General features: G+C 41.9%; 1 protein-coding gene across 6 annotated transcripts in view; it reads left to right on the top strand.

Annotated features, from left to right (window-relative positions):
* astn1 (astrotactin 1) overlaps positions 1–12,711 on the top strand; it is a 339,194-nt gene that overhangs the window by 158,625 nt on the left and 167,858 nt on the right. For all 6 annotated transcript variants that reach the window (XM_011486590.3, XM_011486589.3, XM_020710964.2 and 3 more), the window contains one exon: positions 10,567–10,694. In XM_011486590.3, the coding sequence (XP_011484892.1) occupies positions 10,567–10,694 (128 nt within the window). The remainder of the gene's footprint in view (positions 1–10,566; positions 10,695–12,711) is intronic.

Genomic DNA, 12,711 nt, shown 5'->3' with positions numbered 1-12,711 from the left:
ATTTCCTTTCATGAGCTCACTTAGACATTTCAGTAAACATTTCAAGACACATTTCAATAAATGTAACATTTTCAAATCAAGACTGAAAATGTTAGTGGTTAAAACATCCAAGATAATTACACATGGTTTATGTGCAAAAATGCAAGAAAAAAACATGAAAAACTCAAAGAAAAAATACAGTAATAAAGGTAGATATCATAGGGAAATAACAGCACATTTGTTGATAGACTGTTGATTACATAGGTTTCCAAAGTGCTCCGGATCAACCTCACGCATGAGCTTGCTGTAGAAAATAATGTCAGAAATTGGCAATGCATTACACAAGCTGTTCATGTATGTCAGTTTAATTATAGATCAGTTTCCCAACATGGATCAGGGATTCTGAAATCAATTTTATGTCCACATTTTGTAAAGAACGGTTGCAAAATCTGTCAACGTTGAGCCATTTGACTCCAGGTATGTATTTGTGGACATGTTGAGGCATGACCTTTTTGTGAATTTACAAGGTGCATTGATGAAAATTTCTCATGTTTTTCAGTGTACTTAATTATTTCTTTATGCATGCTGCAATCATCTAGACCGGAATCAGGAAGTCAGAAGGTCAGCAAAGGCTTCTGTGGCTCAGGAATTGAATTTGGGCAGAGCATGGACTCTGCCCGAGGCAACACACCCACTTAGGGATTCACCGTTAGAGTCTAAAAGAGGAAGGGATGGGCGTGGCAGGAAAGTTAATAACATCAAGAGTCGAAATCTCAAATGCTCTGATCTCATTTGAGTGTGCTTATGAATGGAGAGTGTCGTATGAGCCTGACTTTGACAAACACCAAATGCTTCCTGTGCAGATAAAGTGGATAGAGAAGGAGGATGACTGCACGGGGGGGCTTAATGCACGGCTTGATTATGCAGATACAGAGACATATGGAGGTAGGGTGTCTGTAGGAGTTCATTTTGATTGGTTGATATAAGGGATTGGATGTAAGAAACAATATTTGGGAAGAGTGAGATTAAGAACTTCCATATGTAGTGCACCAATTACAGTTTAGATTCAAGCAGTTATGTCTAAGAATAAATCAGTCATTGCTAACACTTTAAAAACAGGTTACATTTTTGCAGACTTTAATTTTTGTTTAAAAAGTATCTGAATATTGCATTGATTCACTTTAACTTATTGCCTCTGAATCCACAGGGCACGAGATTTCTATTTCATAACTAATAAACATCTACTGTAGATGTCCACTGCACAATTTTGACAACTCAATTTTATTACGCCATTAGAGGTCTGCCAATAGTGTTCTGAAATATATTCACATATAAAGGCCTCCTACACATTTGCCTGAAGCCATCTTATGTTTGGACAAATTAAGATGTCAATTACAGAACTTAAACATTTACTAGATACAAAATGACCACTGTGGTTTTATGCGACTTCATGTGTGTTCATTCAGGAGAGTCAGATCAGTACATCCTAATTTTTCAACAATCTTACAACTCCTACTCCGGCTTCCTCCCACTGTGCAAAAACATGCTTTATAGGTTAATTGGTTAGTCTAAATTGTCCCTAGGTGTGAATGTGCGTGGGTGTGTGATTGTGGACATTCTACCCTGCAACAGACATGCGACCTGTCCAGGGTGCCCTCTGCCTTTGCCCACAAGTGAGCGGGATAGGCTCCGGCAGCCCCGTGACCCCGAAAAGGAATAAACGAAAGATGAATGAATATATACTGTACAGACCATGTACAGAATGGGACACACACACACAAACACCCATGCTCCTGGAAAACCTCTACATTGAACTGGTGATAGATCGTTAGTTGTCCTTCAAAGGCCAAATGTCTCAAATGTTGCCTTGCTCCAATACATTCCTGCAGGCCTGGAAGGAGTTGGAAGGGGTAAACAATCGTGTCCTGGCAAAGTTCAAGGCAAGTTCATAAATTATTTGACTCCTCTGAGTTCCTCAGCACCCGATGAACAGCCAATATTAACCCGAAGCCCTAATGCAAACTAGTGCAAGTGCAAAATTTGCTCACTGCAGCTAAATAGCTCGTAATTTCTTTTTTGTCCTAACTTTTTCAACCTAACCAGCCGCCACCTGTAGTTATAAAAATGCTCTTGTAAGAAAAAGATATCAAGTCAGTCATTACAGCTGAAACATAACTGTGACCCACATGCTGAAACATCCTGATTAGAAGTCCTGTTTGCCTTTGAGAAGAGCAGTGGAGACTGAGGGAGGGAGGAAAGAAAGGCTCTATGTGATGTTCACTGGCACCTCATCAAAAACCCTCCGTGCTGGACCGGCACCAAGCATCTGTTTTCATCATTCAGTCAAAGAAGAAGTCAGCATTTAAAATAGTTTAGCCACCAGCAGAGTTTCATGTTTTTTGCACAAATTAGGTTCTCCCATTATGATTAGAATTAAATTTTTGTTCCATTTATCTACAAAATCATGTTTTTACCAGATAAAATGAAATAAAAAAAACTTTTTGAGTCAGAGCTAAAAATAAATCCAAAGCATTGCACAAATGCAATTTTTTGTGCAGCTTATGTTTGATTGATCCAGGTTGCAAGTGTGTGTGTGTGTGTGTGTGAGGGGGGCGCTGTTGCCCCTGCAGGGTTTTTTATTTATTTATTTTTTTTTTCTTACTGCTTTGGGCAGCAATCAAGATAACGAATAAGAGACATAAGCAGCAAGTGGTGTGTGCAGGTGGTCAACATCATAACACACAAACAAGAACTAAAATAGGCAATCTTTAGGTATGCACATCAATCCTCGCACATTCCGTCCTTTCCGTCTCCGGAGAGCCACGGCTCACACTCTCAGATCTGGTTCAATCTGCGCTGCCCAGCACGGCTCCCTCGTGGTCTTCCCTTTAAGCTCAGCAGCCATGGAATGCTTCTACTGTTTATTTTATTTTTTATTTTTTTTTGGAAAAGGGAAACAGCCCAGCCGCCCCGTCCAGGAAAGCTGCTTTCATTTGAAAAAAAAAACAAAAACAAAACACAAATAGGATTTATTTATTCAGTTTCCTGCCATTGGCAGCAGGCTGGCGGGACACAGGATGATTCTTGTTACAAAGCAATTGGAGACATGATGCACTCATGCCTGGGGAGGAAGTCCTAATCAGAGCGGCATCTCAGGAGGAACGGGCTCAATGTGATCTGGCTTCGAATTACAGAGCTCTGTAACAGGGTCTCTATCTCCCTGTCTCTGTGGGAGACAGTGGACTCCAGCAATGAGATGTTAAAAAGCTAACCGCCACTCATTACTCTTTACCACCCCCCACCCCCACCCCACTTTTCTTCCTATTTCACTCAACAAGCTCAGTGCAGGTTTTAATGAATATTTTAGTGGCCTTTGTTCTCATCCTGCTTGCTGCTTGGGATCAATGATTAAGACCACACTTCTACCTAACAACCCCCCCTCCTCCTTCCCTGATACTTTGTTCAAGCATCTTTCTATTTTTTTCTTTTCTTTTTTCATTATCTCATATTTTTGGCTCAGTTCACCTTCCTACACCACACCCCTCAATACAATGCCCTCAAGAGGAATACGTTTAATGACTTGGTTAATTAAAAGATGAAACGTGTTCCCTTCAGACTGACAGAGAGGCGGCAGAGTGGGAGTGGGCTGTTGTTGTCTTTTATTCATAGCCGTGAGTTTACCGAGTGTCACAGTCAAGAGGATCCCTGTGAGAGGGGAGGACGAAAATGAAGGAGTCCTGCGAAAGCGAAGCAGAAGCGTCCAAATGTTTTGTCACATTTCGCTCTTCAATAATTCATCAAACAGGTGACTGCAGCGCCTCAACTCACCTTTTTTCCCCAAAGAAAGTCACCAAGTTCTGGAAGTTTAACAAAAAAGTTCTTGGACTTTAAGATGAAAAATGACATCCTTCCAGAGCCAGATGGCTGTTAAATGTTACATGTCATCGTCTAACAATTTTAACTTTGAAGATTGTCAGACATTTATGCGTACAAAGAGAACCGGGCTCATGTCCCACTTTGCAAGCTTCAAAAAGAGAGAGCCCCGTCTTCAGGAAAGCATCCGAGAGTCAGTCATTACATTTGTGTGCTTTGTTAAACTGACAGCTGAAATCATGCATAATTACTTTCAGTTGGAAATGACAGATGCTTGTGCCGTCAGAAGTCCCAGAAGTTTTTTGTTTTTTTATGTGGCAGCACATGAGTTGTGTTCCAATGAAAGCTATAGCATTTCAAAACTCCAGTGCAAAACGGTCAGTGATAACAGAAGTCTTTAAAGTTCCACTCAAATCCTTTTTTCAAACTCTTTTAAGTGTTACCAGTTGTCTTTTAATTGCGATTGTGCAATGTTTAGCCAAAATAAATAAATCTGTCGTTTTTGAGGACATAGTTTCTGCAGAGTTGCAGTAGTTCATTAAAAATTTGCCTGTGATTTGTGGGCAGGACCATTAGCACAGAGCAACCCCACCACCCCTCCCTCTCCCCAGTACCGAAAGCTCTCTGTTTAAGCACAGCAGGGAGCTTAGTGTATTTTCTATGTCATAAACTGTATTTTTTGGAGTATAAGTTGTTTTTTTTGTCGTCTCTGCTACCGCTCCTACACCTGGCTGTGGTTCCTGTCTCCGGCTCGACTCCTGTCCATGACTGCCCCCCCAACCACGGCTGGATGAAGCTCGTCTGCTGGACTTTATATATGTAGTTGTAGATTTAGAGTAGTTAATTCTTCTCTAAGAGTTCTGTTAAATCGCCTGTCCGTCCTGGGGGAGGATCCCTCCTTCATGTGGGCACCCCTGAGCTTTCTTCGTTTTTTCCGGAATCCGTTTTTTTTAGGAGTTTTTCCTTACCGTGAAGGGGGGTCTAAGGGCAGGGATGTCCAGTGTAGCTTAGTCAGTTTGTTAGTTTATTTTAGTATTTTCTTATTGAACTCTTTGTATTCATGATCCTTTTGATTTCATGTTTTACTTCGAAGCCCATCGAGACGACTGTTGTTGTGATTTTGGGCTATACAAATAAAATTGAATTGAATTGAATCACTTTCACTATTATTGTCAACAACTCCATTAATGTGATTTGCCTTTCAGGATGAAATGTCAGTTTTCCATATTTTGTTGAATACATTTCTCACAAAAGTTCAACTTATACTCCAGCGCTACTTTTAAACATTTTTTTTCTTCTTTAATAAGCATTTTTTGGCGACTGTCTGCGTCTTATACTCCAAAGCAACGTGTAGTCCGAAAAATATGCTAAGCTCTTTTTCATAAAGGCATTTTTTTCTTCTGCTCCTTTTCACAATGATTTGAATAAAGAAAATACTAAGAAATTCAATTTTAAACTTAGTTTGCCTTAAACATGTCCTCCATAATTGTTGGAATAATGTATATAAGTTGACTCATATTTGCTTTTATGCATTACCTAGCTATATAGGTGATATAGTCATGTTTGCAGAAGGGTGTGTCCAACTCTGTTTCACAGGAAGGTGGAGGTGAAACTCTTGGGGGGAAACCAACTATCTCTGCGTCTTCCCAGCATCAGCATGAGAATTTTATTATTTGTGTTATTTGTGTCTAGACCTGAATCGAAGGACGCTCTGTGTTAGTTATCCGTGAGAAAAGGCTTTGCATGTCCAAAGATGATGTGGGAAGGATGTGATAAGACAGACATGTTGCAATTAATGTTTTCTGATCGCGCTGCAGCTGTGCTTTTTCTGTTTCCCCCTCCCTTTAGAGCACAGCGCATGTGTAATTTAGGGAAAACCTAACAAACTTAATAAAAGAAGAGGCGACAGAAAATGCGCCTGAGCGGAGAGAGATTGTTGGGTATCATCTCTGTCTGTTCTCCTCATAAAGGTACCTTTGGTCTGTTGTCTTTCTTTCCTCACTTAATTCTTCTGATGTTGCAGGTTGAATTAACCCAACAATAATCAGAAGAATGTATGGAGAGCATGTTAAAAACACCAAAATACTATTTGTATTGGAGTGGGTCTTTAAATGCAACTGCAATGGACTTTGAAATTGAAACCAAACACATATTTTGCAATAAAATTCAAACAGTCTTTCTATAAGCATACTCAAGACCCGAGTCCCTTATTTTAACTGCCTTGAGTTTATTTAGCTTTTGACATTTGTTGTAAGAATTGTTAAATAAATTAAAAAAACAATGATACTAGTAGGCCTGCACAATATACCGCAAATTTATCGTTATCGCAATATCCAGCTCTGCAATAGGCATATCGCAAAAGACTGCGAATATCGCAATAAATCGTAAACCCAAAATGTGTTGAAACAATCTTATGGCAGCTTGACGCTTTTAACGAATCAAATAAATCCCTTTATGCTTTGACCAATCAGATGGACGCCTTCCCATTGTTTACCAATCAGATGGAGGCCTATTATGTTAGATGTTTGTCACCTATGTCGATGAGGGTCATTTGGAGTATAATTTTAAACTGTTGCAATGAAATGGGAATGATGGTTTTGGCATTTTTCTATTTTTTTTATATACCGCAAATTATATCGTTATCGCAATATTAATCTCTAATATCGCATATCACAAGTTTTCCTCATATCGTGCATCCCTAGTTACTAGTCATATTTTCAAAAGTAAAATCACTAGATCTTTATAGAATCCAAAAGCGTTTGCAAATACATGAATGACACCAACCAGCTTTTTCTGTTACCAGAAATAAGCTTGACGAGGCAATCAAGTTGATCAGAAAGCTCATTAAACAGGCTCAATATGGTTTAAACATAAATTCAAATGGGAAAGAATATGCTATACACAATGTATTTTTATTTAAAGCTATTAAAACTTTCTGATAAAAATACCTTTGAAATGGTTTAAAAGTATAGGTAATGCAACAAAAGAAAACAGCAAAGTGGAGTTCCTGTCCTGGGTCAAGAGCTTTTTTGTTGAAAATAGGTTGTAAAATGTGTTTTTGTTTGGACAGTGTGGGTGTTTGACAAACACTCAGTGGAGAAATGGTCCACAGCTTTGGTGCAAAAAGAGAAAAAAAGCTTCTTTCCCCCGAGCTTTCTTTTGAACCTCAACTCAGTTTGAGTGAGAAGAAGTCTGAAGTTTGAGAAATTCAAAATGCCCTGATTAGTCCTACATTCAATTTCACATATTTTCACTTTCTCTGTTTTTACTCCATTCCTTTGGGTTAAATAGAGAAGTGTTGGGCATTTTAAAATGTTGCTGCTGTAAAACTATTTCCTTTGGCCATGTCAAAGCAAAGGAAATGTCTTTGTAATGCTGGGTTTGACACAACCACATCAGCAGCGGCTCTTCTCCTGCCATTGGCGTCTGTTGTTCTGAAGCTGTGACTTTCCCAAAGGCGGCAGTTGGTGATTTGTAAATATTTGTGCATCCTCTTTATCGCCATGGCCCAACCCCAAACCCGCACGGATCAAACAGTGGATTCCCTATCTTGCATATCAACAGGAAAACCGGCAGCAGAGATTTCTCGAGAAACTCTCATGAGGGATTGTAGTCATTCAAACACATGTTTAAAATGTAAAAAACTATTAGCCAGCTTTTAATACATTTTTTAACCAAATAGGTTGCATTGGGTTTCAAATAAGCTATCCCAATGAGACTCTTTGAAGGACATACAGGCTCATGTTACTTGATTTTTTTTTTCCTGGCCACAAAGGTTATTGGAGCTCATCACAGTCAGCATTTGTGTGCGCTGACAGTGTTGTAAGAGTCAGCGCACACAAATCCAAACTTCGCAGGAAGAAAGCCTCAACCTTTCTTTTTAGTTAACTTTACATGTATTATATTTATCCATACACATTTAGTTTTATCTCTGACATGGATAATCGAGTTTAATTAGTATTTTATTAGTGGGAAGGTGGGTATTCTTTAGGTATATGATCATTAAAGTTGATAAATATAGGCTCTTTTAAGAAAATATTATGTCTTTAATTGCTGTAAATCTTTATATTTAGTTTCCGGTTCAGTTTTTCCAAGTAGCAACATGTCCTATTTGAAATAGACACCCTTCTTCTTTGTCTTTCGGCTTTTCCCATCAGGGGTCGCCACAGCGAATCATCGTTTTCCACCTCACTCTGTCATGGACATCTTCTACCCTAACATTAGCCAACTTCATGTCCTCTGTTAAGACATCCATATATCTCCTCTTTGGCCGTCCTCTTGCCCTCCTGCCAGGCAGCTCCATCTCCAACATCCTTCTACCAATATATCCACTATCCCTCCTCTGAACATGTCCAAACCATCTCAGTCTGGCTTCTCTGACTTTGTCGCTAACACAGGCAACATGAGCCGTCCCTCTGATGTACTCGTTCCTTATCCTGTCTAACCTGGTCACTCCCAAGGAGAACCTCAACATCTTCATCTCCGCTACCTCCATCTCAGCCTCTTGTCTCTGTCTCACTGCTACCGTCTCTAACCCATAGAGCAGAGCTGGTCTCACCACTGTCTTGTACACCTTTCCTTTGAGTCTTGCTGGCACTCTTCTGTCACACAACACTCCTGACACTTTCCTCCAACCGCTCCAACCTGCCTGCACTCGCCTCTTCACCTCTTTTCCACACTCTCCATCACACTGAACTGTTGACCCCAAGTACTTAAACTCCTGCACCTTCTTCACCTCAGCCCCCTGTAACCTAACGCTTCTACCTTGGTCCCTCTCGTTCAGACACATGTATTCTGTCTTACTACGACTGACCTTCATGCCTCTTCTTTCCAGAGCAAACCTCCACCTCTCTAGCTGTTCCTCCACCTGCTCTCTACTCTCACTGCAAATTACGATGTCATCCGCAAACATCATTGTCCAGGGAGATTCCTGTCTTACCCCGTCTGTCAGCCTGTCCATCAACATAGCAAACAAAAAGGGACTCAAAGCTGATCCTTGGTGTAGTCCCACCTCCACCTTGAACTCCTCTGTCTGACCTACAGCACATCTCACCATCGTCATACTTCTCTCATACATGTCCTGAACTACTCTGACATACTTCTCTGCCACTCCAGACGACCTCATACAGTACCACAGCTCCTCCCTCGGCACCCTGTCATACGCCTTCTCTAAATCTACGAACACACAATGCAGCTCCTTCTGACCATCTCTGTACTTTTCCATCAACATTCTCAAAGCAAAAATGGCATCAGTGGTGCTCTTACGGGGCATGAAACCATACTGCTGCTCACAAATCTCCACCTTCTTCCTAAGCCTGGCTTCCATTACTCTTTCCCACAGCTTCATTGTGTGGCTCATCAACTTTATTCCTCTATAGTTGCTGCAGTTCTGCGTGTCACCCTTGTTCTTAAAGATCGGGACCAGAACGCTTCTCCTCCATTCCTCAGGCATCTTCTCACTCTCTAGAATCCTATTGAACAAACTCGTTAGAAATTCCACTGCTGTCTCTCCTAAGCACTTCCATACCTCCACAGGTACGTCATCAGGACCAACGGCCTTTCCGCTCTTCATCCTTTTCAGAGCCTTCCTAACCTCATCCTTTCCAATCTCTGCTACTTCCTGCTCCACAACAACCACATCTTCCTCCCTTCTTTCCCTGTCATTTTCCTCGTTCATCAGCTCCTCAAAATACTCCTTCCATCTTTTCTGCACACTCTCCTGGGTTGTTATTTGAAATAGACACCCTAATATACCCATAATACTTTTTTTTTTTTTTTTCAAACAAAGTCTCCAACAGTTCAATATATTTAGAGCTGGTGTTTTGTTTTACTCATAAAATGCATTTGCTTTCTACACATATGCATAAACAAGTATTTAAATCAATTAATTATTACAGCTCCTCAGCTCCTAATTTAAGTTCCCCTAAAAATGGAAATAATTAGAAGTTGACAATATCCCGAAATAACAATGAGTTGTAATAAAGTGGGAAAAATGTTAAAGCAGAATATGTGCCTGAATATTAATGATAATAATACAAAAATTCTGTAAACTCTTGTATCAAAAAGTCAATGTGCTGTAGAAAAATCAATTAAATGAAAACAAATGTGTTTATTGCAACTCCAATCTCAGTTTACCCAGTTTTCTCTGATAATTACTTAATTTTTTTCTTCTATTGATTTGTTTGTATTGATTAGTCACATGAAATTGAAATTTATGTATCTTACAGTCCGTTTTCATTTCTTTGTCTTTTTTTTCTCCTCACACCGGTTGCTCTTGATTGCTGCAGTTGACTACTTTACCTTTGCATGATAATTATTGAATATTAACCTATATGACCAATGAATTTTATGTTCTGGGCTTTCCATGCACACGTTTATTTTGTCACTCTAAAAATATGTCCCTTTTAGTGTTTTTTCAAACTTTTATGGTCTTAGACATCTTTGTACAAATATATATATGAATGGTGGACTTAATTAAACATTATCTTTTTTTCATATAAAAAAATACCTTGAGGTTAAGGATGTAACAATTTACTCATCCTTACAAAATGGTTAGAATGGGAAAAACCATGTTACCTGTAAACTTGTGATTTTCTCTCTTCACTCCCATCACTCTCCTCCATCTTTATTATGGTATTGCCCTGTTTTCTTTCTAGCACTGTGTTAGTGAGCTGAAATTAAATTGGGCCCTCCCTTCATTTTTCTTCTTGCCAGGCAGAAGAACTTTGCCAGAGGCATTGAGCAGCAGCTCCCAGATGGTATGGTGGTAGCATCAGTGCCAACAGAGGTTCAGTGCCACGAGGAGCTGTCAGACCCCGTGCCTGACCCTGAATACCTCACAGGTATGAAACCATATTTCATATTTAGTCACGTATGAGAGCCAGGAAGGCACAACAGTGCTTTATTATGTTCCTGTCTGTAATTCCCTAAGCATGGAAGCCACGAAAGAGGTGCAGTGTATGGTGAACCAAGATTTATGTTTAGTCATTCTGCCATTTAAACTGTTCTTTTGCGTTGTAATACCTGAGCACTGTTCTTAGTAGGCAATGAGAAAGTTCCCTGCTTCTCAAAAACCTTGAAGTCCTTTTGACTAACATTTGTTGTTTTTTAAAAGGTCATTTCTTTATCATATGTTATATATTTAAGCTATTACAGAACACACATGTAAGACATCCCTGATTTATGATATCATTTTGACACAAATGATTGGATCATCCTGTGGTCCCCAAACCAGATCCCCTCCAGCCCCTGGCTGCGCCTAGAAATTCTGTCTATAAAAACTATGAACAGAACCAGTGATAAAGGGCAGACCTGCCGGAGTCCAACCTGGACCAGGAACAGGTGTGACTTTCTGCCGGCTATGCGAACCAAGCTCCTACTCCGGTCATACAGAGACCGGACAGCCCTCAGTAAGGCTCCTCGGACTCCATACTCCCAGAGCACCCTCCACAGGATACCACGGGGGACACGGTCGAACGCCTTCTCCAAATCCACAAAACACATATGGACTGGGTAAGCGAACTCCCACAATCCCTCCAGCACCCTAGATAGGGTATAAAGCTGGTCCACTGTTCCACGACCAGGACGGAAACCGCACTGTTGTTCCTGAATCCGAGGTTCAACTATCGGAAGGACTCTCCTCTCCAGTACCCTGGCATAGACTTTCCCAGGGAGGCTGAGGAGTGTAATTCCCCTGTAGTTGGAACACACCCTCCGGTCCCCCTTCCTAAAGAGGGGAACCACCACCCCTGTCTGCCAGTCCAGTGGTACAGTTCCCGACTGCCACTCGACGCTGCAGAGACGTGTCAGCCAAGACACTCCCACAGCATCCAGAGACTTGAGGTACTCAGGGCGGACTTCATCCACTCCTGGGGCCTTGCCACTGAGGAGCTCATTGACCTCAGTGACTTTATCCTGTGCCTTCCAGCGCCCGACAATGTCCCCAGTCGAAGTCAACAGCCCCCCACCTGCACTGAAGACGGTTCCTGTGGAGAATTGCTTTCCCCTCCTGAGGCGCCGGATGGTTTGCCAGAATTTCTTCGAGGCCAACCGATAGTCCTTCTCCATGGCCTCACCTAACTCCTCCCAGGCCCGAGTTTTTGCCTTCGCAACAACCCGGGCCGCAGCTCGCTTAGACTGCCGATACCCGTCAGCTGCCTCTGGAGTCCCACAAGCCAGCCAGGCCTGGTAGGACTCCTTCTTCAGCTTGACGGCATCCCTTACTTCCAGTGTCCACCACTGGGTTCTGGGGTTACCGCCACGACAGGCACCAGAGATCTTGAGACCACAGCTCCGAGCAGCAGCAGAGACAATGGAAGTGGAAAACATGGTCCACTCGGACTGAATGTCCCCAACCTCCCTCGGTACCTGTTTGAAGTTCTCCCGGATGTGAGAGTTAAAGACTTCCCTAACGGAGGACTCAGCCAGACGTTACCAGCAGACCCTCACAGTACGTTTTGGTCTTCCAAGTCTTTCCGGCCTCCTTCCCCGCCAGCGAATCCAACTCACCACCAGGTAGTAATCGGTGGACAGCTCCGCCCCTCTCTTCACCCGAGTGTCCAAGACCCAAGGCCGAAGGTCGCCTGAAACAACTACAAAATCTACACGTGGGCATTGAAGTCCCCCAGGAGGACAATAGAGTGGGCACTTTCCAGTACCCCTTCGAGGGACACCAAGAAGGCCTGGTACTCCAAACTGCTGTTCGGCCCATAAGCCGAAACCACAGTTAGAGACCTGTCCCCCACCTGGAGGCTGAGGGACATGACCCTCTCGTCCACCGGGGTGAACTTTAACACTTGGCGGCTGAGCTGGGGGCTCACGAGTAAGCCCACACCAGCCCGCCGCCTCTCACCTTGAGCA

This window comes from Oryzias latipes, chromosome 17, assembly GCF_002234675.1.
Source record: "Oryzias latipes chromosome 17, ASM223467v1".
Lineage (NCBI taxonomy): Eukaryota > Metazoa > Chordata > Actinopteri > Beloniformes > Adrianichthyidae > Oryzias > Oryzias latipes.
The sequence above is the reverse complement of the archived record's forward strand: the minus strand, read 5'-3'. Positions and strand labels throughout refer to the sequence as shown.